The following is a 24,808-nucleotide window of genomic DNA, read 5'->3' on the forward strand; positions in this document are numbered from 1 at the left end:
TAATTATTTTTAAGAGGGAAATGAGTTACTATCTGGATGTTAACCAAGAGACAAAAGAGAAACTAACTACTAGTTAACTGTTAAGTTCAAAAGAAGGACCCAAAAGCAGATACCTCAAAAAAAGATTTAATTACACACAAAAAAAGAAGGCAAAAACCAAAAGATAACAAAAGTCCAACACGGTGAAAAAACAACTTAGGATCCACAAGGGAAAAATCTACTAAACAAAACTTACTGAAAACAAAGTCAGTCAAATGGCAAAATGCACAGGAAGCACGAGGAGTAACACGAGGAAGACATGTGATGATCTGACAAAGGACGGGGAGAAACACAGAACCTAAATACACAGAGGGTGATTGCACAAAGAGAGACAGGTGTAACAAGACCCAGGTGAAACTAGTGAGGGTAATCACAGTGGAGGGAAGCTGAGGCAGGAAGTAAAACTGGAATAACACACAAGGGAAGGCAACTACAAAATAAAACAGGAAACTTCACAATACACAGGAACACTGGTCAAGGAAGAGATACAAAACATTAGAAACACAAGGAGGGGAGCAAGAAAACAAATACAGACACAGGGAGTTTAACTAGACATGAAACACAGGGGACAAAGAACAAATGCCAAAGCGGGGAGAAAAACTAACTCACAAAATACCAAATAAAACTAGAAACATGAAATACAAAGAATTAAAACATGAAAACACTGGTAAAAGACATTAACCAGAAAACAAATGAAGAAGAAATAAATATGAGAAATGAGAAAGTTAGTGGTACTTGGTAAGAAAATAATAAAGTAACTGTAAGATAACAAGGAAAGGAATGAGAAAGAAACTGATAGTTGTTAGGGGTGTGAATCTCTCTTTCTTAAGACGATTGGATTCAAATCTCTATTCACAGACTACCATTCGAATTTACTAATGATTCATTAAAATACAGAACGATCCGGTCCGATCCGATTTGTTTCAGTCCAGTCCGATTCGATCCGGTACAATCTGACTATAGAATAAAAATAAATTTTTGCTTTAACAAAAATTAGCAAAAAAGGGGAAACAAGATAATTTCATAATAATCTAAGTTTATTTGATCTTATTTATAAAACAGACTTAATGCCAGGCTTCCTGTGCTAACATTCTGAAATTATGTTTGAGAAAGTTTTCATCACACCCAGGTGTCTTACTTTGACATTAAAGTCACAAGGAGGTTTAGATTGACAGAGCTCTGTGTGTCTGCTAGTACAGAAGAACAAGGGGTTAAAATAATATTGAAAAAAGTCAAACTGAAACAGCTTTCTATACATTTTTTTCCATTTATAAATCCTCTTAATGTGTCTACATGTCGCAAAAACATTATTTCCTTTCTTTGCGTATCTGACCATTCTTGATTGTTTTCATTCTTGAATTAATTCACTGGAGAACAGCTGATCTCCAGCTCAGTGAAGTCGTCTCTGTTTAATATCATATCAGTGGGCTCCCAACTCCCAACAACACGTTACTATGAATAAAGGGGCTGTTGTTACGGTGGTAACTTATGTTCTGGTCTGTTTGTGCTGCATTTAGCATTAGCATCTTAGCTCAACTTTAGCTCCGCCATCTCAGCAGGTGAGATTTATGAGCTGCCTTAGTTCTTAATTGCTTTCTCCAACGCGTACAGACGGGCAGACATTTCAAAAGTTATCCTTCCTTCATATAAAGACCACATGACTTTTTCCTGAGGTGCAGAACTGTAACTGAAAGACATTTAGGAAACGACCGGTGAAACACATCCAGCTACCTAGCAAGCACCTATGGCAAATGGAACTCTCATTTAAAGGTGAAAGGTCATTGCGGGTCGTGGAGATTACGGATGCTGAGCCAGAGCATGGCGAAACAGGCTATGAACAAACAGCAGAGCCTCAGTGAACAGATCTCTAACATTAAAACTGGTCCAAAGACCAGTTCGTGCCGCATTTTTACTGATCCAGGGCTCCACGGACCGATGTACTCAGACCGCTGACATCAAGATTGGTTAACTGATCCATATCGGATCCTTATCTTTACACCACTAATAGTTATCCATTAGTTAACATGTAGATGGTTGGTAAATCCCTGTCAAATTAATTGGGTACATAATTGATACTTAATAACTAATGATTGCTGGTTAAGGTACTCCAAATAAGGTATACTTAGTAAACAAATAACGACCTAACCAGTAGTAGGAGTTGATCGAGAGTAAGGCCCTTGGCACAGCGTTATTTTGGATGCTTTTTTTTTGGAGTCTGTCAAACGTTTGACATTCAAACCCTTGCACCCTGAATCTGATGCATTCTCTCAGACTAAGAGAAAGAATGCCATCCATCCATCCATCTTCTTCCGCTTATCTGAGATCGGGTCGCGGGGGCAGCAGCCTAAGCAGGGAAGCCCAGACTTCCCTCTCTCCGGTCACTTCGTCCAGCTCTTCGCAGGGGATCCCGAGCGTTCCCTGGCCAGCCGAGCAACATAGTCTCTCCAGCGTGTCCTGGGTCTTCCCCGGGGGCATCCTCCCAGTGGGACTTGCCCGGAACACCTCACCAGGGAGGCGTCCAGGAGGCATCCGGACCAGATGCCCGAGCCACCTCATCTGGCTCCTCTCAACACGGAGGAGCAGCGGCTCTAATTCGAGTCTCTCCTGGGTGGCCGAGCTTCTCACCCTATCTCTAAGGGAGAGCCCAGACACCCTGCAGAGGAAACTCATTTCAGCTGCCTGTATCCGCGATCTCATTCTTTGGGTCACTACCCACCGCTCATGACCATAGGTGAGGGTGGGAATGTAGATCGACCAGTAAATCGAGAGCTTCGCCTTTCGACTCAGCTCTTTCTTCACCATGACAGACTGATGCAGAGACCGCATCACTACGTGTGCACAGACTCTGCTTCGCCGGATGGTGGTCCAGAATCTTCTTGAGGTCGTACGGAAGTCATTCTCCATGGCCTCTCTGAACTCCTCCCACGTCCGAGTTTTTGCCTTAGCAACCTCTGAAGCCGCAAATTGCTTGGCCTGCCGGTACCTGTCAGCTGCTTCTGGAGTCCCACAGGCCAAAAAGGCCGGATAAGACTCTTTCTTCTGCTTGACAGTGTCCCTCACCACCAGTGTCCACCAGCGGGTTCGGGGGTTACCGCCACAACAGGCACCAACCACCTTATGGCCGCAGCTTCTATCAGCCACCTCGACAATAGAGGCACGGAACGCGGCCCACTCGGATTCAATGTCCCTCGAAAAGAAAGAATGTTTTATTTATTTTTCATTTATGATTTTATTTGCACATTGCTTTGGCTATGTGAACATATGGTTTCCAGTAGAGTTTCTGTAATTGAACAGAGAGCAAGCGAGAGAGAGAGAGAAAGAGAGAGAGAGGGAAAGAAAGAGGAGCTGCAGCCACAGCTATGAACAATGGCCCATTTAAATGAATTTGATAGATACAAAAAAATGCAAAAAGTCAAACCTGTTCCAAAAAATAAACAAGACAATAGGTTCTGCATCAGCATGCAGACTTGATTAACACAACATAAGTGTATTTCTTCTTCTTTAATGTTTAGATGGAAAAAACAGACCTAGTGTGGAGAGGCTTTCACAGGAGTTACACAACTGCCTGTCTAAATAGTTAAAGTTAAATCCCTCAGAAATCTGCACCAAAATGACTAAACCTAGCACAAAAAGTACGGAAATATGTGTTTGGTAGATTATTTCTTCATTGTAACAATACTTCTTGGTATTAAATCTTATACCATTGGACAGCCGGTTTATTTCCCTCCTCAACTGCGGCCTTATTTGTAAGGAACAAATAAGGCCGCAGGGATGAGCAGCAGAGCTGAGTATGTGGGTTGCACCCCTGAAAAATTTGCCAAATCTTCTCTGCCAATGCCAAACAGCTTATTCTGCCATTGTTGTTTGTTGTTGTTTGGTGAATTGAATGGTTGAAGTCTTAAGAAAGAAGACATGTAGGCAGTTTAACAATTTATTCATTTAATGTCAGCCAATGTGGTTGTGTTGGTCACTCTGACAGGACAGCACACCCAAGCTGATCCCACAAGTGTTCAATGGGGTTAAGGTCAGGACTGCTGGCATGCCATTTCATCCTCTCCACTCCCAAATTCTGGAGGTAGTCTCTGATACACCCCGCTCTGTGGGGCGAGTGTTGTCATCTTGGAGGATAGAGTTCTTGCTGACAGCGTGAAAAAACAGTATTCTTGGGGTGTTGTCTTCTTGGGACGCCAACTTCGCGGCCGGTCTCTGACATTCCCCATTAAATGGAACTTGGCCTTAAATTTGGAGATGGTACTAGGGTTCACTTCAAACAATACCGCAACTTGATTTTGCGGAACACCAGCTTGAAATTATCCAACCGATTGGCCCTATCCAGATCAGTCAAACATGGCATGCTGATTCTTGAAGCAGACATCTACTGACCACTGTAGCAGGGCCCATGCTCACAGGCACCTGGGGGTACCAGAAGCTCAAAACAAGAGTCAATAGCAACAACAAAATAAGCTGTTTGGCATTGGCAGAGAAGATTTGGCACATTTTTCATGGGTGCAACCCACATACTCAGCTCTGCTGCTCATCCCACAAATGCATGATCCTTACAAATGTGGCATCATTTTAAAGGGTAATAAACAGGCTTTCCATCGGTATAAGATTTATTACCAAGAAGCACTGTCACAACAAAAAATGTGCCAAACACAAATTGCCTTACTTTTTGTTTTAAGTTTATATTCTTTTTTATACCTTTGCCATTTTACATCAATTTTACCAAATATTAACCTTTTTCATCACTTTTAACGCTAATTTTGCCAGTTTTAGCACATTTTTGCCACTTAAAACCCATTTGTGTAAATTATAAACCCTTTCCACCACTTTTTGTTGCCTTTTATTGCCACTTCTAAACCAATTCTTGCCACTTTCTAGCTATTGTTGCCTCTGTTGACCCATTATGGCCACTATTAACCAGTTTTACTCCCTTTTTTGCCCATCTTAACCACAGTTAACCCATTTTTGCCAGTTTATATCAATTTTTTGTCACATTCCACCTAAAATTCCACCTATTTTTTTGCACTTTAAAGTAATCTCAGCCACTTTTTAATCCCCTTTTACCACTTTATGTGCCCATTTTTGCCACTTAATCCATCTCTTGATATTTTTTGCCACTTTTATCTAATTTTTTTCCACTTTTGACCCATTTATGTTCTTTAAAAATCAAATTCCACCACCTTTTCCACAATTTTTTTCCTTAATTGAACAATTTCTAACCCATTTTAAAAATGTTTTTAACAAGTTATTTTCATTTTAAGAAGGTTATTTTCTACACAAATTAATAAATAAAGTTGTTTGTTGCTTTGATAAGAATGGTTATTTTTCAGGTCAAATATAAAATATGAATTTCACAGCTTTACACAGCTTAACAGCTTAACACTCGGCATGATTTTCATGGCCCATGATTTTGCTGACCTCCATGGGCCCCTAGTGTTGCTGGTTCCCAGAAACCTGCCTCTTTAGCCCTCCTTATGGGCGACCTTGTCTGCACATGACTGTTCTTGAATGTGAATGGCTGTGTTCAACTACCTTTAGGTACAGTGGGGGTCCCTGGTCTCTGGCACCTTTATTTTTGGGGGTCGAGGGCTGAAAAGGTTGAGAACCACTGCTGTGAGGGAGATGCCGCCCCACACCATCACACCGACTCCACCAAAAGATGTTAAATTATCAATGCAGCAGTCAGCATATCATTGTCCACGTCTTCACCACACTTTGACCTCTAATTCAAATGCCATAGGTAGAATTTAAGAACTGTTTGACTTGCATTGCTATTATCACCTTTGTGTATTTTATACATCTTTCTATTCACTGCCATTATTATTGCTAATTCTAGTATTACAGTGAGCATATCTTCATATATTAACATTTTTATTTCTAAAATCATAACTAAAATAGTTAAATTGAATCTAAGAGCAATACTATTATACTACTGTATTTCTCAAAGTTCTCTCAATTTCATTACCATCCTAGCTGCTAATACTGCACTGTCTTTTATGTGGTGTGTTGTTGTTTCTCTTGTCCCCCTCCCCTTCTTGTTTTCTGATTAACACTGGTCTATTAAAACAGGCCTACAGAGAGTATGGTCTAGGCATGCCCTCTTTGTAAAGTGTCTTCAGATAACTTCAGCTATGAATTGGTGCTAAACAAACAAGATTGATTGGTGGATTGATTGAACCTGGACTCATCACTAAACATAACATTCCTCCACATGATCAGATTCCAGTGCATGTGTTTCTGACACCAGTGAAAACAGGAATTATGGTGGAGGGCGGTCATGGCAGGCCTTCTGACAGCTGTATTAGACTGGAGATAGGCTGTGTGCAGTCTGTTCTGGAGAGTTGTCGGCCATATTGTCCTGCAACGCTTGACTGCAAATCTGTGGAAGACAGTCTATGGTTGCTTTGTGCTGACAGGGTGAGGAAACAATCTTCTTGGGGTGTCATCCTCTTGCCCACTTCGTGACATATCTCTGACATCTTCTGACATTGTATGGAATATGGCCTTCAGTCTTGAGATGGTACTATAGCTCATGCCAAATAATGCTCCAACTTGGTTTTGCAGAACACCAGCTTGAAGTTGCCCTATTGCACAAGCTCAGATCCATCAAACGTGGCCTGCTAATTCCTGGAGCAGACACCTACTGACCACTGAGGCAGGACCCATGCTCACAGGTGCTGACCATCAGGCACCTGAGGTCAGCAACCTGCACACTTAGCACTTCTGCTCATCCCACACAAGCATGTTCCTCACAAATGTTGCACCATTTAAAGGCTTTCTAAGGAAACAAGATATAATGGCAAGACGCATCGTCACAACAAATAAATAATCTACCAAACACTAATTTCCATGTTTTGTTTGTGTTAGTTTAGTTGGTTAACCAAATTCTTTATGTTTTTAAACATTTCAGGCCCACAGTCCTAGTCTAATGCTCTGTTTAGATTGGAAAGCAGCTGCCATTAGTCACCACTGTAGCTGGTGTGTATGGCTACTGCCTTGCTGTCACATTGAACTGGCAGCTCTGATAGTATCTTGTGGAAACAGCTCAGTTTCATGGGGATAATGCTGTTAGTAGTGCTGCACAGCTAATCTAATCTGCCAGGCTGTGCCATTGTCTAATCCCATTAAAGGGTGCAATTATTTTTTTTTACGAAGTAGTATCTGAAAGGTTTACAAAAATGCTAGCAGAAAGGCCTTAAGTTCACAGTAGTGCCACTGATACACTTTGTAGAAGTAACTTTAATTAAAAAAAAAAAAAAACACTTTTTTGAGGCAAAGTATTAAGTCATTTTGAAGGCAGTACTGTAAAAACTTCCAAGTCAAATTTCAGTCAAATAAAACATCTCTATGTTGATAAAATATAGCTTCAAAAATAAGGAAAATGAGGCAGTAAAATATGCTCCAGGATGGTGTGGGTGTGTCTGAATGAGCTGAAGCCATGCCCACTCAGGAAAAATAAGATCCTCTCAGGTTTTTAAAATGTGCAATATGAATGGAGGACATTATCTGGCCTCTTGACCTCTTGCTGACCTCAGAAGAAGAGACAAAGTCCTTTTTCTGTCTCAAATCCCCCCCTGGTGGCCCATCTGTTGAAAAACGCATGCTAAAGTGCCCTCGAGAGCCAAAACATGCTGAAGTGCCCTATTTGGAGCCAAAACCCATGCATAAATGCCCTCCTTGTTGGCAAAACACACTAAACTGCCCCCTTGGCTGGTTAAAACATGATAAACTGCCCATTTGGGTGGCAAAAAGGCATGTTTAAGTACCTCCCTCATTGGCAAACACACTAAACTGCCCTCTTGGGTGAAAAAAACCCACTTAATTGCCCTCTTGGGTGGTAAAAACGCGTGCTTAAGTGCCCTTGCGGTTGGCAAAACACTACTGTTGCAATGACTTTTATGTTGGGCCCTTTGTTGATCTATATTGAGCCTGAACTATATCTCACAGAACCAGCTTAGATTATCTGGTGCTAATATGGTGTTAAAATGCACTTGAATACAGGAAATGGCATCTACTTAATTGAAAATGTTCTGGTGGAAGACCCCCAGACCCCTTAGAAATTTATTTGTTTATTTCTGTGGGTTCTTCACAGTCCAACGTTGAATCTACACAGTTGTGGATGCTGATCCTAACTCTAAACTAACTTGAGTAGTCTGTCTAGTTGGTCCGTTTTAAGGCTATATAATGTGCCGTTTGTAGAACATATAAACATGTCTAAAGTGCCCTCCAAAACATGCGAAACTTAGTGCCCTCTTCAGTGGCAAGAACGCGCTGTATGTGCCCTTTTTTTTCTTTTCGCCCCTGCACTTGAAAAAGTCTGTGCACGCCACTGACCTTAACTGTCAACCTCATTTTCACCAGTAATAATATATGAAAAAATAAAACAGCACTGATGATAAATCATTTGGAAATTCAAAAAAGTAAAAATGATAAGTTTAAATGCTCAAATCTGAGATAAAAATTCAAGGTCAAGGTCAAAATATGAGATCAAATTTGAAATCATGAGGTTAAAAGTCAAAATATGACATAAAAAATTTAATTGTGAGTCCGATAGGTCAAAATATGGGATCAAAAAGCTAAAGTTAAGGGTTGAAAATGTCAAAATATGAGCTAGAATTCAAAATGATGACTTAAAAAGTTAAAAATATGACTTAAATTTAAAATTGGGAGTTTAGAAGGTCAAAATATGATATAAAATGTAGAAATTATTAATTTGAAATGGTACAATATGAGAAAAAAATTAAATCATGAGTTTGAAAGTCAGAATACGGGATTAAAATCCAAAGTAAGGAGTTAGAAAGGTCAAAATATGATTTAAATTAGTATGAAATGAAAAGTCATCATAATCTTGAGATGCAAAATTGAAAATATAAAATAAAAACACAAATAAATTTCTGTCCCCACTTTCTTGATTTTTCATGATTTTTTTTCTCTTTACTTTTTCAGATTTTTATGGCTAAACAAGGATATTTTAAATAATCAAGTTGAAGATTACATTGTTATATTGGAATAAAATCTGTAGCCGTCACACTGGTGGGCCAGTTAGAATACAAATATGAGATGATATTATCAGATAGAATCGTTCCATGGCCAGATTTTGCCCCCAGGCCTTGAGTTAAACTCCCCTGCTTTAGAACCTCTTAACTACATGCAATTTCAGTTTGTGTTTAATAGGATTTGAAATGTTTTGCTTATGAACAACTTTAAGTAACTGAATCATTTCTTAATGATGACCTAATCATTAGTTATTCATTTTTTCCCCCATAATGTAGCCTAAAGCAGAACTTAATCATTTGATAACATTCTTCACCTAATGACAATGCTAATATTTACATTCTTAAAAGTATTACCAGCCGTTAATAACGCATCTGGTTCTGCTCTGTTAACTTTGGTACAAAGTGTTGTCCTCATGGATTATTGTTTGGTCTTTGTAAGCAGGACAAGAGTACAGTTTAGGCCGGCTCTTTTACCAAGTGTCTTTAGATGGAATTATTTCTGCATTAAAGTGAGCAATTTTACTGTTATAACCACACATTTTATTAGAATTGTGGACTGTTTTAGTTTTGAATGCTTAATAAGTTATATTTCTCTATCTGGAGATATGAAAATGCTAAAGAAGTGGGGCTGTGGCCCATAAGTAAATTTAGTGGCATCAGTGTAAAACCAGACTGATACATTTAACAACTGTAGAGATTGAGCAAATCATAATCAGAGATTTATTTCATGTCTTTGTGAAAAAATGACAATAACTGCAGCTGTTTTAACATTTTCCAGCCCTCCTTTATCTTTCTGGTAAAGATTCTTCATAACGTGTGTCTTTACTGTGTTCCAGGTCTCACCTGAGCCACGGCCTCCAGGCCCTCCTGGTTCAGACAGGTGTACTTTGAAAGCAGAGTCTTCTTGTTTGAAAGTAAATTACTGATGTCCTTCATTCCAAGATCTCCCTCCAGCTTCCAGAAAATCAGCCCGCCGATTAGCACATAGGCAACGTAAACCACCCCAAGCATGAGAATGGAGGGTACCCGGGCCAGGTTCAACATCTCCTTTATCCCCATTTTGACTCCCTGATGGAAATTTTAGGATCCAGAGAAGAGTCAGCTTAAGAAGCTCTGCAGCCAGAGACAGCAAGGAGTGAGAGTTTGCTTGCTTGGCTTCTCGGCTTTCCTTACACTGCAGGCAAATGAAGCTCCATGTATGCCACTGTTTCAGTCACTGCAGTGGCCTGGCATGCAAATGTAGAGGGGCAGGAGCAGAGACCGGCAGAGGATGAGCTGAAGATGAAGATGGGTTAGGCCAAATTGTCTGGCCTCAGGTTTTTGTCAGTTCAAGAGCAGTTACAGTAGTCAGTGTGTGGTTTCTAGTGAACAAAGAACTTCCAAATACCAGACCGGTAACACTTTACAATAAAGTTCACTAAAATGTGCATAGTTAGGTGGCATATGAGTAATTAACTCCTGGTTAACCAAGAAATGAATGAATAATTATTAATAAATAGGTAATCAATAAGTAATGACTCAGTGTTTACTTCCAGGATGATGATCTGAAAGTAATCAGTTACTTTATAAATATGAGGAGGAGTCACTATTTAAACTGTCACTATTAATAGGAGCAACCCTTCCTGGTACTTTGTCCAAATGATGCCGGCTCTACCCAAATTTAGCCCAAGAGATTTGAAGGATAGCCTCTTTTGATGAATTCTTCTTATCATGGGGTTCCTATAGCTATAGCTATTAAGTATTCAGTTGAGCTTCGTCTATGTGAAATCAATAATTTTTGAAACTGAGTTTACACCGTTCCAAATTACTACACAACTGATTTTCCTAAATAGTCGGTGCAAATGACAGTCAGTATACTTTTCGAGTCATCAACCCTTAGAGCATAATTCAGATTTTATTGAACAAACCTCCCAATGATAATGTTTTTCTCAAAAGTAAAAAACTCAAAATGCACTGTTCCACATTATTAAGCACAACAGAGTTTCAAAATATTTTATAGGTTGTGAACAACTGAACATGGTCATTTGTTGAATTTGCAGCATTAGGAGGTCATATGTACTGAAATCAAAAGCTATTTCAATCAAAAACATCTTAACAGGCCAAGTTCCATGTTAACATAGGAGCCCTTCTTTGATATCACCTTAACAATTCTTGCATCCATTGAACTTGTGAGTTTTTGGAGAGTTTCTGCTTGAATTTCTTCGTAAGATGTCAGAATATCCTCCCAGAGCTGCTGTTTTGATGTGAACTGCCTCCCGCCCTCATAGATCTTTAGTTTGAGGATGCTCCAAAGGTTCTCAATAGGGTTGAGGTCAGGGGAGGATGGGGGCCACACCATGAGTTTCTCTCCTTTTATGCCCATAGCAGCCAATGACACAGAGGTATTCTTTGCAGCAAGAGATGGAGCATTGTTATGCATGGAGATGATTTTACAACAGAAGACATGGTTCTTCTTTTTATACCATTGAAGAAAGTGGTCAGTCAGAAACTCTATATACTGTGCCGAGGTCATTTTCACACCTTCAGGGACCCTAAAGGGGCCGACCAGCTTTCTCACCATGATTCCAGCCCAAAACATGACTCCACCCCCTCCTTGTTGAAATAACAGCCTTGTTGGGACATGGTGGCCATCCACCAACCATCCACTACTCCATCCATCTGGACCATCCAGGGTTGCATGGCACTCATCAGTAAACAAGGCTGTTTGAAAATGAGTCGTCATGTATTTCTGGGCCCACTGCAACCGTTTCTGCTTGTGAGCATTGGTTAGGGGTGGCTGAATATTTGGTTTATGCACGACTGCAAGCCTCTGGAGGATCCTACACCTTGAGGTTGATGGGACTCCAGAAGCACCAGCAGCTTCAAATACCTGTTTGCTGCTTTGTAATGGCATTTTAGCAGCTGTTCTCTTAATCCCATGAATTTGTCTGGCAGAAACCTTCCTCATTATGCCTTTATCTGCAGGAACCTGTCTGTGCTCTGAATCAGCCACAAATTTCTTCACAGTACGATGATCACACTTAAGTTTTCCTGAAATATCTAATGTTTTCATACCTTGTCCAAGACATTGCACTATTTGAGGCTTTTCAGCAGCAGAGAGATCCTTTTTCTTTCCCATATTGCTGAAACCTGTGGCCTGCTTAATAATGTGGAATGTCCTTCTTAAGTAGTTTTCCTTTAATTGGGCTCACCTGGCAAACTAATAATAACAGGTGTCTGAGATTGATTTCAGTGATCCAAAGAGCCCTGAGACATGATGTCATCCAAGAGTTTAACTGAAAAACAAAAAATTGAATGTTTTTGGCTCTAAAATCCAAGTTGTATAGTAATTTGGAACGCAGAGTATGTGAAACTGTGTGGTCATCAATCTGATCACTGAAGGCCAAGTTCAGACCCCCACAGTCCAATGATGAATAAATTCAATGAGCAGATACTCACATCTACATCTTATCTCATGATTGAACAGCAGCTAATGTAACCTAGTAACTGCCAATTTTTGTGTACCTTGTCTTAAGGTGTTACCAGTGGCTCTCCCATGGTTAATCCCACTCAGGGTTTCAGGATTAAAAAAAAAAAAAATTCACATTCATTAATTATGTTCACAACTCTCATGTACACTGGTTTCTTATTAGAAAGAGATTTATTTTGGTCTCTCTTTTATGACAGTTCTGGTTGGTTTTAGTGTTACAGGTAGGAGGAGAACAGTTAAAAGCCATCTTCCTCCTCCTCCTCCTGTATCTCTGCTACTCTTTAAACAGTCCTGTATGCTTCCAGGTCAGCTCACATCAACATCCTGATTAATGGGTTTGTTTAAGATAACACTCCGTGCTTAACTCCCCGCAGCTTACCATCAGTACACAAACACAGCTGTGGTTGCACATGAGCACATTGGTTGAACATACATATTTACATGCACACTTTTAAAGTTTATCGCACAACGTGAACAAGGGATGTTCCACGAAAAAGTACACAAAGTAGAGTAGAAACAACAGCTCACTTCATCATCCATCACTGCTGTTATAGGAGGCACAACCAATCAGCTGATTTTTATGTGTTTCCTGTCATTGTAAAGCCAAAAGGTGGTATACAGGCAGAAAAAGGCTTTAAAATCTAAGGATTGAGAATCTTTCATAATTTATATTTTAATGATGTTCCACAAGGTTCTGCCCTTGGTGCGGTGCTTTTTACTATTTATATAAATGATATTGTGTCAGTGGTTTCAAATTGTAAAATTCATCTCTATGCTGATTACATAATTTTGTATTGCACAGCTGATAATGTACAGTTTGCTGTGTGTTCTCTTCAGAGCTGTTTAAATGATTTGGAAGTTTTTCTTACCAATCACAAGTTAGTTCTGAATGCAGAGAAAACTAAATTTATAGCTAAGAACATTGACTTAGAGGAAGTCATAATTACTACTCATCCTGGCACCAATACTGAAAGAGTGATAGCACATAAATATCTCGGCATTTGGATTGATGAGAAGATTACAGTTAAAACTTATGTTTCTAATTTGGTAAGTAAACGTCGTCAAAAGGTTGGCTTTTTCTTAAGAAACAAATACTGTTTTCCTCTGCATTGTAGAGGCATGCTTCATCTGCAACTTTAAAACTTCTGGATGCAGTTTTCCACTCTGCACTTAGGGTCATCACAGGAGATGCCTAGAACACTCACCACTGCATCCCTTACAGTAAGGTTGGGTGGTCGTCGCTCTCAGAGAGACGTTACCTGCATACACACGTTTATTTACAAAACCCTACTTGGGCTGCTTCCTTCTTACATCTCCTCCATGTTAGCCTGATCCTCTGGAGCTCTTAAAACCCACTCGAGCGACTGGCTTATGCTCCAGGTTACATGAGTTCATTCTGAGCTCGGCAGATCTGCCTTTGGCTTCTTTGCACTATTTGCTTGGAACTCACAAGTGAGCAGTGTTAATTTTGGCAGCTATTTTTAATTTTAGTCTTAGTTTAAGTCTTTAAATGAATTGCATTTTAGTTTTAGTCACATTTTAGTCATTTCTACCCTTTTGAGTTTTAGTCGCCAAAAACTCAAAACATTTTAGTCTAGTTTTAGTCCATAAAAAGACCTCACATTTTAGTCTATACTTTAAGTCCAAGCATTTATTCTCTTGACTAAATCTGGTACCAAATCATAGTAGTGTGTTCTCTGCATCCTGCCAAACTTGGGGTCCCTGCTTTCTACAGTTTAGAGGCAGAATAGATACAGCTGCATTTTTTTTAATCAGATTTACCCACAGTGTAGAAATATCATGGATTTTGAATGTCTGATGAAAACTACATTACATTTTAGTCTAGTTTTAGACATCTTGATGAAAACTGAACTGACTTCTTGTCAGTTTTAGTCATCACAGATCTGTTTTTGTTAGTCTTAGTCTAGTTTTTGTCATGGAAAAAAAGACTGTCCACGAACATTTTTAAACATAGTTTTAGTCAACAAAATTAATGCTGCAACAGGGCACTTTGAAACAAAGAACTTATTTCTTTGGGTTATTTCAGATTATTAATTTGGAATTTCTTGTCTTCTGATTGCACCTGTTTAAATTGACTTTGGTGTTCCATTTCTGATTGATATTATGTCTTGTTTTTATCTTGTTAATGTACTTTATATCTTTAGAATATGTTTGATATATTTGTTATAGTCTTTATTGTTTATCATGAATTTTTCCTTTATCTGCTCGACATCATTGTAAATGAGGGCTAGCCCTCAACAATTTTCAAGTCTAAATCAAGATTATATATTAACAATTAGACTTGTTTAGGTGATGCAGGCTCTCATTGCTATTCCTGTGCTCATATGCATAACTGTAGCATATATACAGTACTGTAAAGAAATATCTGCCCCCTTCCTGACTTTTGCATATTTGTTACACTTACTGTAAATGTTTCAGATCATCAAACACATTTTTAACCTGACACGCCATGGATTTGTTTCACACATCCACCTCCCATAGACCTCCCATAGACAGAGTTTGGGAAAGGGCAGAGGCTTTGAAAAAAACTTGGAGGGTGATTGGATAAATGTTCTGTGTGTTGCATCTTTACCAGCCAATCAGAGCAACAAAAAACCAAACAACTCACTGCTGTTCTTTGCTTTTCTTTTAACAAAGAAATGCCGTCAAGTTCTGATAAAACTGCCACTTCAGCAGCATCCACGCTAATCTCTTCCACCATAATTGCACCGGCCTCTTCTCGCTGCATGCTTACGTCATGACTCCGCCACGCCTGAAAGTACTGCCTCTTGACGCTTATTGGTCCTGTCACTTTCTAACCGGGCCCAAACGGATTAGTTGGGAGCTTTGCAAGATGGATTTCCCAGTGAGAAACACAGAAGCGGGCGAATCCATCTGCTGTGCAAGGGTAGTCAAAGTCTGGACCTAAGTCTAATTTAGATGCTGTGCCATGACTTCATGCTCCAAAACCTTCCAATGATGCTGAATTAGAACAATTCTGCAAAGAAGCATGGGCCAAAATCACCTTCACAGTGATTTGAAAAACTCATTGCCAGTTATCATAAATGCTTGCTTGCAGCTGTTACTGCCAAATTGTATTTACTCGAGTTGTCTTCATCTGACACATTTATGTGCGATAAATATGCTTTAAAAATATAAGCAAGAAATCTGGAACGGGGCAAATATTTTTTCACTGCACTGCTACATCTGTTTTCCTTTAGTCATATAAATCATAATATGTACAGAAATATTACACCAAATGCCCTCTATGTAGTCTATATTACATGTAAGAAGTCCCATCCACCATCCACTGTTATATCTTTGACAAATCTTCTAGTTTACTGGATGACACCTCTTCTTCCTCTTCTTGTTTCTTAAATCCTGGGTGAGTCAGACCAATCATGTGCTCCATTATCCTGGTTCCCATGTTGAGGATTAGAGCAAGCCAAGCCAGAGCAAAGATGATCCAAACACCTGCAAGGCCCCTGTACAAAGAGATGTATCGCTTCTCTGGGTCAGTTCCTGCATGAATTCATAAAACACAAGGTTTAGTGTTTCTCCATAGAAAGGAACATTTTATCTAACAACGGTGAAACGGTTGTGGTCTTTCCACGCCATTAGTGATAGTCTGCTCTGTCTACTCACCCACCACATAATCTCCAAAACCAATAGTGCTGAGGGTAATGAAGGCAAAGTAGAAACCCTCTCCAAATGTCCATCCTTCCACGTAACTGAACAGGAGAGGAGGGATGACCAGAAACAGCAGACTTCCTGAGATGAGGAAAAAGCTCACGGCAAGAACCTCCACCGTTTGCTACAAGACAAACGCAGAACAGTGGCACTGTTGAAATCTAGAGACAGTTTCAGAGCTACAATTCTGTGGTTGAATGTCTTTAAATCTGCACACAGGCCAGATGTTTGAGACCATAATGAAGTTATCAGAGATTATGTTGTGAGGGCTAAAGTACCTTGTGAGGAACAACAGACACCATTCCTTTCTCCAGTTGGCCCAAGTGGACGGTGAGACACTTCCCTAGCTGTTTCAGGAACGCCAGGTTCAACGGGATCCCACAGAGGGCGTAAAAAACACAGAACACTTGACCAGAGACAGTGCTGGGCGAGAGGTTGCCATAACCTGTGGACAGCACAACCACGTTTTTAGGCTCTCCACAACCTACACCAGGGCAATTCAATTACAAATTCAAACGGGCCAAATTTTAAAATCAAGAAAATTAGCCGGGCGAGACATGTTTGGTGCCCAGTAAGCAGCCGGTAATGTCAAATTTTGAACCAGTACAAATAAAATTGATGAAAATGATGAACTTTTTATTCATAGTCTCCCTTTTAAATTTGGCAACATAACAGAAGCATGTCAAAAGGTGCATAAAAACACAACAACAGAGCTGTATCTGAACATAACCTGAGGTGGTAGAAATGTTTTTTCACTTGAGTAAAAATAAAATAAATAGAATTGAGGAAATAAAATGAAATTCTGCAAATAACAATTTTGGTCACATCTTACCCAGGCATATCTTAAAGTGTATAAAACTAAATTTGCACTAAATTTGTCCTGGGACTACTTCTGTCAGTATTGCTAGCCACAAAGTGTTGCATTCATGGTCTGAAATACTGTGGGAATTAATGAAAACCTGTGAAACAGGTTGCCCTCTGCATCTCTGGCATGGCCACAGGCTGGGCCACTTCGGGGTTTGTCCTGGGCCGCCAAGTGAATAGGCCTGACCGAGACCATTTTTAAAATCTTACCTGATGTAAAAACATGGAGGACTGCTGACATGAGGACAGTTTCAGATTTCTAATAATAATCCTTTGGTGGCCCAGCAGAGAAAGTTTGTGAACCTCTGCATTCATTTATGGCACTGATCATCAACTGGTGGCCTGGGGGCCATATAAGACCCCCCAAAGCTTCCTGTCCGGCCCCCAGAAGACCATTTAATTCAGAAAAGGTGGAAAAGAAGATGTTGGCTTTAAATGTCTGCAGCTGTTAAATCCACCCAAAAAATAATAAGAGTATTGAAATAGTTTTAGAATGACTTAATATTTGATCATTTTCTATAGAAATTTACTTGCCAGCCATAATTAGTGAACAAAAAATATCTAAATACATAAAATAGGATTGAAGTTGGCAGAAATGTTGAAAAAATGGACAGATTAGGGGTTAGAGAGTGACAAAATGAGTGATAAGTGGCAAAATGGGTTGCAGAGTGGCACAAAGGGACAAGAAATTGACAGGAAAAGTGGTGGAAAGAGGTTAAAATTGGTAAAACATTAGTGAAATGGGAAAGAAGTATCAAAAATGGGTAAAAAGTGTCAAAAAAAGTGCAAAAAAGCAATGAAAATGGGCTAAAAACTTGTAAAAGACAAGAAAAGTTGTTATAATAGATAAAAGAGTGGCAAAAAGGGGATAAAACATGCAGGAAAAGTGGTTTAAAAGGGGTTAAAGAATGGCAAAAAATTGAATTAAAATATCAAAAAGTTGCGAAAAGGGGCAGAAGTATAGCAAAAATAGCCTGAAAAAGTAGTGAAAAGGTGTTTAGGAGAGGCATACATGGAGCAATAATGAGCAAAAAAGTTGCAAAAAAGGGGTTAAAGAGTGGTCAAATGGGTGAAAAGTGGCAAAACTTGGTTTAAAAGTGGCAAAAATGATGCAAAAAAGTAATGTAAAGGGGTTCAAAAGCGGCAAAAATTGATAAAAGAGTGACACAAAAGGGATAAAACATGCAGGAAAAGTGGTTCAAAAGATGTTAAAGAATGTCAAAAAATGGGTTAAAGAGGCAAAAAGGGGCAAAAAGTATCAAAAAGGTGCTCATACTGGTGCTAAATCCCAACTGGAGAGGGCCCATTTCTCTAGGATTTTCAGGGGCCCAGCCCTTTTCTGTGGACAGACTTGTCTCCTTGTGGCCTGCTGCACAATAATATGTTAATCACACTAAAATATTCATCTAGTTTTTGTTTATTTGAAAGTCTGGCCCCAGAGTTTCTGCCTAGACTAAATCTGGCCCTCGTGCAAATGTACTTGATGACCCCTGATTTATGGTTTTGCTGTCATTGTGATCCACGAGTTATTACTGATGCTGATGAAGTCTCCATAGGTAAGTCTGAACATAAAGGGACAACATTGCTGACATAATCATGATTTAGTACTTAGAATTCAGCAGATTGGTCACTTGTTTGTCTTGTTCTTTTAAATGCAGACTCAACCAAAAAACATCATTAATAACTCCTTAGTCATGATGAATTAAACAAGGTAAAAGTCTGTTAATGTGCATGTGTGTTTCTGATATTTCATCACAGTTGTCCATGCAAGAATTCACGATAATTCATTGGTAATTGGTGGACCTTTAACCAAAGTGCAACCAGAATGTCTGGAATTAATCAGTTTATGGATAAATCTGTTGCATAACTGAACCTCAAACTGTTTCCTCAGTTCTGTCCACTGTACACAGCAGCCAGTCCAAAATTTGTATTTACAGAAAACCAGGTCAGCTTACTGCATACGTGGCTTTACATTTTCACTCCCTTAGGTTAAATATGCAAAAGCATCTTTCACAGCCTGCAGAGGCCTTAAGATGGATGATCATTGAGCTCTTAAGGCCATAACACATAACCTAAGGAATGCAGCCGGTTGGTCTGCTGGGTGTTTGGACAGATGTGAAGGTGACCTCCTTACAGAGAGTTTGTTTTAATGACTTCAGTTCACACTGAAATTACCATATTTCCTTATCTGATGCAACCATTCTTGTATGATGTACAGTGTATATCAGATCAGATCAGATCAGATCAGATCAGATCGGATAAGAAGGTGGAGGGATGGATTGCTGTGGGAGGGCTTGGGCAACAGAATGCACAGCATGCATGTGCATGATAAACCATGTTCCATCACAAGTGAGCAGCACAAAGCCTGAATCAGATACAGCAACAGAAATGTGGCTTCTGGTAGCTGTTCATGCTTCCTTATGCCAGGGGTTCTCAGGCGAAAAATCCCGAAAAAATGGAAGAGCTTTCTGGAGCCCAGCCAAACTGGGGGCCAACAAAGTCATGGTCCATTGTAAAGTTAAGCTGTGGTATTTCATATTTAACCTGAATAATAACCAATTATACTTCATTTGTGTAGAAAGTAGCCCTCTTAAAAATGTAAATCCTTTTGTTAAAAACAGAATTAAAATATGTTAAAAATAGCTAAAGTGGGTTAATAATGGCAAACAATGGTGAGGAGGGTGGTGAAATTGGATTTTGAAAATAGCAGAAATGGGTTAGAAATGCCAAAAATTGGATGAAAGTGGCAAAATAACCAAAAAAAATTGCAAAAATGGGTTAAAGTGAAAAAAACAGGCATATTAAGTGGTAAAGGGGGATGCAAAAGTGGCTGAAATGGCGTCGAAGTGGCAAAAATAGGTGGAAACTTGGTGAAATGGGATGAAAATTAATATAAACTGACAAAAAGGGTTAGCTGAGGCAGAAAAAGTCAAAAACTGGAAAAAATTGGCAAATCAAATTATGAAATGTGTCTTTAAAGTGGTAAAGATGGGTTAATAGTGGCAATAATGGGTCAACAGAGCCAACAATAGGCAGAGAGTGGCAAGATTTGGTTTAGAAGTGGCAAAAACAGGCAGAAAAAAAGTGGTGGAAAGGGTAAAAAACGGACAAAAATGGGTTTTAAGTGGCAAAAATGTGTTAAATTGGCAAAAATGTTGGGAAAAAGTGATAGAAATGGGTTAACATTTGGCAAAATTGGTGTGGCAACAGTGTAATTCAAACATGTTCTTTGTTTTTTAAGGCATCTAAAGACCTCCTCTCAGTGTCTTGCGACCCCCAATGGGGTCCCGACCCCAACATTGAAAACCGCTGAGTCATACAACAATGTTTGAAGCAACATCTGGCATTTCCATGGCAACAAAAACTATAAAACAAAAGGATTTTTCTATCTTTGAAAACTGATGCACTAATTTGAGGTATTTTAAGTACTCACAGAAAATATAAAGTATTCTGAAAAGTGTTTTTCCCTTCCTGAAAACTTTATTTATAATGGTCACACTTAAAATGTTTCAGATAAAAGAAATGTAAATATTTGACACAAATAACCCAAAGAAATACAAAATTCAGTTTTTAAACAATGATTTAATTTATAATGGGAAATAGCCATCCAAACCTTTGTCCTGTGTGAGAAACTAATTGCCTCCAAAACCGAACAGCTGGTAGTTTCCACCCTTGGCATCAGCACCTGCAGCGAGCATTTGTGATAACTTTCACATCAGAGTGGAGGTGATTGGCCCATGCTTCTTTGTAGAGTTGGTTTTAATTCAGCTACATCAGAGGGTTTTTGAGTATGAACGGCCTGTTTAAGGTCATGCCACAGCATCTTAATCAAATTGAAGTCCAGAATTTGACTAGGCCTCCCCAAAACCTTATTTATTTTTTTTATGCTATGCAGAGGTGGACTTGCTGATGTGTTTGGGATTGCTGTCTTGCTGCACGCCCAAATGCTCCTGAGCTTAAGGGCCAGACATCCTTTGGGGTTTTCTGGTAGAGCAGACTTGTTGGATCCATGGTAAGTCATCAAGGTTCTGAAGCAGCAAAGCCCCAGACCACCACCACCACCATGTTTAATAGTTGGTTTTATGCTGTGTTAGTTCTATGCCAGGTGTAATGGGACGCACAACTTCCAAAATGTTCAATTTTTATTTTGCCAGTCCACATAAAAATTTATTCTGAAGTATTTGTGATCATAAAAATATTTTTTGGCAAATGTGAATTGAGTTCTTTTTGGTCAGCAGTGGTTCTGGCCTTGGAATTCTCTCATTAATGTCATTTTTGCCCAGTCTCTTTCTTTTTGTTGAGTCATGAACTCTGACCTTAACTGAATCAAGTGAGGTCTGCAGGTCTTTAGATGTAGTTCTGGGTTCTTTTGCGACCTCCTGCATGAGTCCTGGATGCATTTTTTGAGTAATTTTGGTAAGCTGGTCAAATCTGAGAAGGCTTACCACTAGTTCAGAGACACCCCCTTGCCCCTTCATTTACACTGTTGCCCTCTAGGCGGCGTTACTGTGCTTCTCTGTTCACCAAAAACAGATCGTAATTTCTTTTGTTCCACAAGCGATCAAATTTTTAAATGAACAATGAGGAACAGTTAAAATAGGTCTAGCTGGTCTAGACCAACCTGCCTGTCCATCACTACAAGGTTTCCATTGTTTTTCTCTTCTTTGTGAGTGTATTGTTTTGTGTTTTCTAGTGATGTTGATGTTGTTGGTCTACTGTATCAGTGTTGACACCGTATGCTGTTGCCAAATGTGATTCCTGCCACACCCCAATTCCCCTACGGGGACGGACGGATGGACAGATGGACTGATGGACTGACTAGTTCAAGTTTTCTCCATTTGTGGATAATGGCTCTTACTATGGTTGGCTGAGGTCCCAAAGCCTTGGAAATGGCTTTGTAGCCCTGTCTAGGCTGAAAGATGTCAATGATTTCATTTTTGTGTTTGATCCCGGCATGATGAGTTGATTTTTGAGATCTTTTAGATTACTTCACGTTCTCTTTAAGTGGCAGGTGAAATAGAGCTCAGCTTTCCAAACATGGTTAATCACAGTTAATGCAGGACTTTACAAGGGTGTGTGGCAGTTACTTTTTCATGTAGCGTCTGGTAGGTTTGGATGGCTTTTTTCCCTTAAAGGTGACATATGCAAAAATCCATTTTTCAGGCTTTTTGACAAAAATATGTGCCCCTGGCCTGTCCACAATCCCCTCAAGAAGCAGAAAAATCCATTCCCTTCTACCCTCTCTTTATCCACCTTTCAGAAAATGTGTGCTGAAACAAGCCATTCTCAGATTTTTCCCCTCATGATGTAATGTGGGGAGTTAGCCCCGCCCCCAGGTTTAGTTGGCCCTCCCTGCTTGGAAGAAAGATCAAATCCCAGTCAGGTCCTTAACTTTGGATAAAAGCGAATGTAATATTGTAACATCAGGAGTGAACACATCCATCTACTGAGAGGGGTGTGGTCAGGGGCGGAGTCAGACATCTCAGTAACATTTAAAGCCACGGACACAGAAACAGCTTGTTGAGCAGGGCTGAAACAGAAGGCTCTTTAGACATGCAAAATCCCTAAACTGGAGTGTTTTATCAGCAACAAACTACACAGGCATGTTTTGGGGACCTCTGAGACCAATATAAACTTGTCTTAAAAGGGTAAAATATGTCTCCTTAATAAATAAAATCACCATTTAAAAACAGCATTTTGTACTTACTTAAATTCATTTATTAAAATATGGTTGATGATCTTAAATATTTCAGTGTGACAAATATGGAATTAAAAAATAAATCAGGATGGGGTCAAATAGTTTTCCACAGCACTGTGCATGGCATAGGAGAATGTATTTTTTAAGCTTTTAAAGCAGTTTGAGACCGATGCCCACAAAAGCATTATACATACATTTGATGAATGATCCTAAAATTAAAACACGATATGTAAATATCCTCACCTATAGTTGTGACCACTGTGCCTGCGAAAAAGAAGGAACTGCTGAAATCCCAGTTACTTGGGTTTGTTGAGTTGCCAGATGGATTCACTCCTTTTTCCCAGGCATCCAAAATCACCTTTAACACAGAAAAAGCCATAAATGGTTAAACTCAGCTTTGTTTACATTCAAAAATTGATTACAAATGAAACTGACCTGAAATCAAACATTACCAAGAATATTTTGGTCATTTTTACTTACTTCTGTTAGTTTTCTTAATGTTGGACATCATTTCTTATTTCACAGGCTTATCATGTCAATTTTTGTCTGTTTTCACTCATAACAAGCAAGTCAGGCCTTAGTATTTGCTTGCAGTAACCTGAAATGTGATATTAGCTGGATGTTAGGCTACAAATAAAGCGAAATGTAAGGACATATTTTTGACCAGTACACTTTGGGTCATGATGCATTTGTGAATTGTACCAGCGCTGAACATCATGTTGTATTAATAATTCAACAAATCTTGACTTTATGAGCACGTTTCATCATCGCAGCCTTGTATCACCTATATTACATAAGACCTAATGCCAATCATCATGACTGATTCATGAGAACTTTTCACACTTGAAGAAAACTCCTGAAAAATGCCTGAGTGTATCTCAGGGAACTGTGTGTATGACTGAAAACAGCAGAGATTTTACATCATGACTTTATCCTAAAATTTTCCCCTTCTTACCACTCCACTGACAGACAAGGGGGTCAGGAATTTTTCTGGCCAGGTTACTACTTTCATGCAGGTGAAGGGCTATATCTGAGTTTATTCACCAACCATAGTTTTCTACTATTTCTCCTAAAAACCCTTCATGGCATTTAAATGAAAGAGGAATAAAGAAGTGAATGAAAACATGAAAACCTCCACAAACTTCTCCAATGCCGGTCCATCCAGGCAGGTGTAGTTAGTCAAAAATCTCAACTTCTCCAGTTGGAAGTGGTCTCGGTTATTGTTCTCGGCTTCTCGCTCCAGTATTCTGAAGATGATGGCCCCGACCAGCAGGTATGTGAAGTAGGCCAGAGTCAGCAGTGCTGTCCAGGTCATTTTGACTTGTCTCAGGTGTTGCGTCGCCATCAGCCTCCTTCAGGAGTATGCACTCGAACACTGACAATCACACTCAGAGTACAGGTAAGAGCTTTATAAGAGAATGACTACCAGATCTCTGACAGAATCTGCAGATCTCATGAATAGTCCACCAATAAAGGCTTCCATTAGTGCACATGTGGCATTGTCATCCAAAAAGAATAATTTAAAAGTGAAAAAACAGCTCTTTAAGTCAATTTGAAGTCAAAGCATCAAGAAAGATAGGTGTTTCAGTCAATGGTTGTGATGACTTAACTAGAAAATCCTCCAAACATCCCAACTCATTTCTCCTCCTCTGATTGGCCAGAATGCCTTGGATGTTGGGTGTTTGGTTTATGTGTTGCCTTGGTTACGACCAAACTCCTCCCTTCCATTAGCTGGACATCTAGACGCACACATTCACTTTGAAATGTTTCCACTAATAAGGAAGCTGCTGCAACGTTTTGTCAGCAGGACAAAAGTTAATGTTTCACCTGAGTGCTGTTGGTTTTTCAGCCACTGATGCCTCAGGATCTCAGTGAGACTCTCCATCAGAGAGACTGACTCATTTAAAAATACATTCAATAATAATAGTGATAATGGTGATAAAATGTTTGGTGGCATTACCTGACACATGAAAAAGATAGAAAATGTTTCAGAGAGTCATTAGTCCTAAAATCTGGTGGAGCAGCCATGACATGTTCCTGAGCCCAGGA

The 24,808-nt window shown here is 39.5% G+C and overlaps 1 protein-coding gene across 1 annotated transcript; it reads right to left on the reverse strand.

The window, feature by feature from the left end:
- Window positions 1-15,820: 15,820 nt before the first annotated feature.
- kcnk17 (potassium channel, subfamily K, member 17) lies at window positions 15,821-24,104 on the reverse strand. The gene is made up of 5 exons (XM_041812236.1): window positions 23,892-24,104; window positions 23,003-23,117; window positions 16,476-16,642; window positions 16,153-16,321; window positions 15,821-16,029 (listed from the first exon to the last, which is right to left on the reverse strand). Exons 1-5 carry the CDS (start codon window positions 24,102-24,104, stop codon window positions 15,821-15,823), a joined length of 873 nt encoding a protein of 290 aa, XP_041668170.1.
- Window positions 24,105-24,808: the final 704 nt, after the last annotated feature.

The sequence above is a fragment of the Cheilinus undulatus genome, linkage group 18 (assembly GCF_018320785.1).
Source record: "Cheilinus undulatus linkage group 18, ASM1832078v1, whole genome shotgun sequence".
In the NCBI taxonomy this organism is placed as follows: Eukaryota; Metazoa; Chordata; class Actinopteri; order Labriformes; family Labridae; genus Cheilinus; species Cheilinus undulatus.

Bases quoted from the DNA above. Each gene is read 5' to 3' on its own strand.
- kcnk17 (XM_041812236.1), bottom strand. From the start codon at position 24,104: ATGGCGACGCAACACCTGAGACAAGTCAAAATGACCTGGACAGCACTG. The intron at 16,643-23,002 runs GTGAGGATATTT...TGCTGTCCACAG, and splicing joins CACAGTGGTCACAACTATAG to GTTATGGCAACCTCTCGCCC. The intron at 16,030-16,152 runs GTGAGTAGACAG...GAATTCATGCAG, and splicing joins TTTTGGAGATTATGTGGTGG to GAACTGACCCAGAGAAGCGA.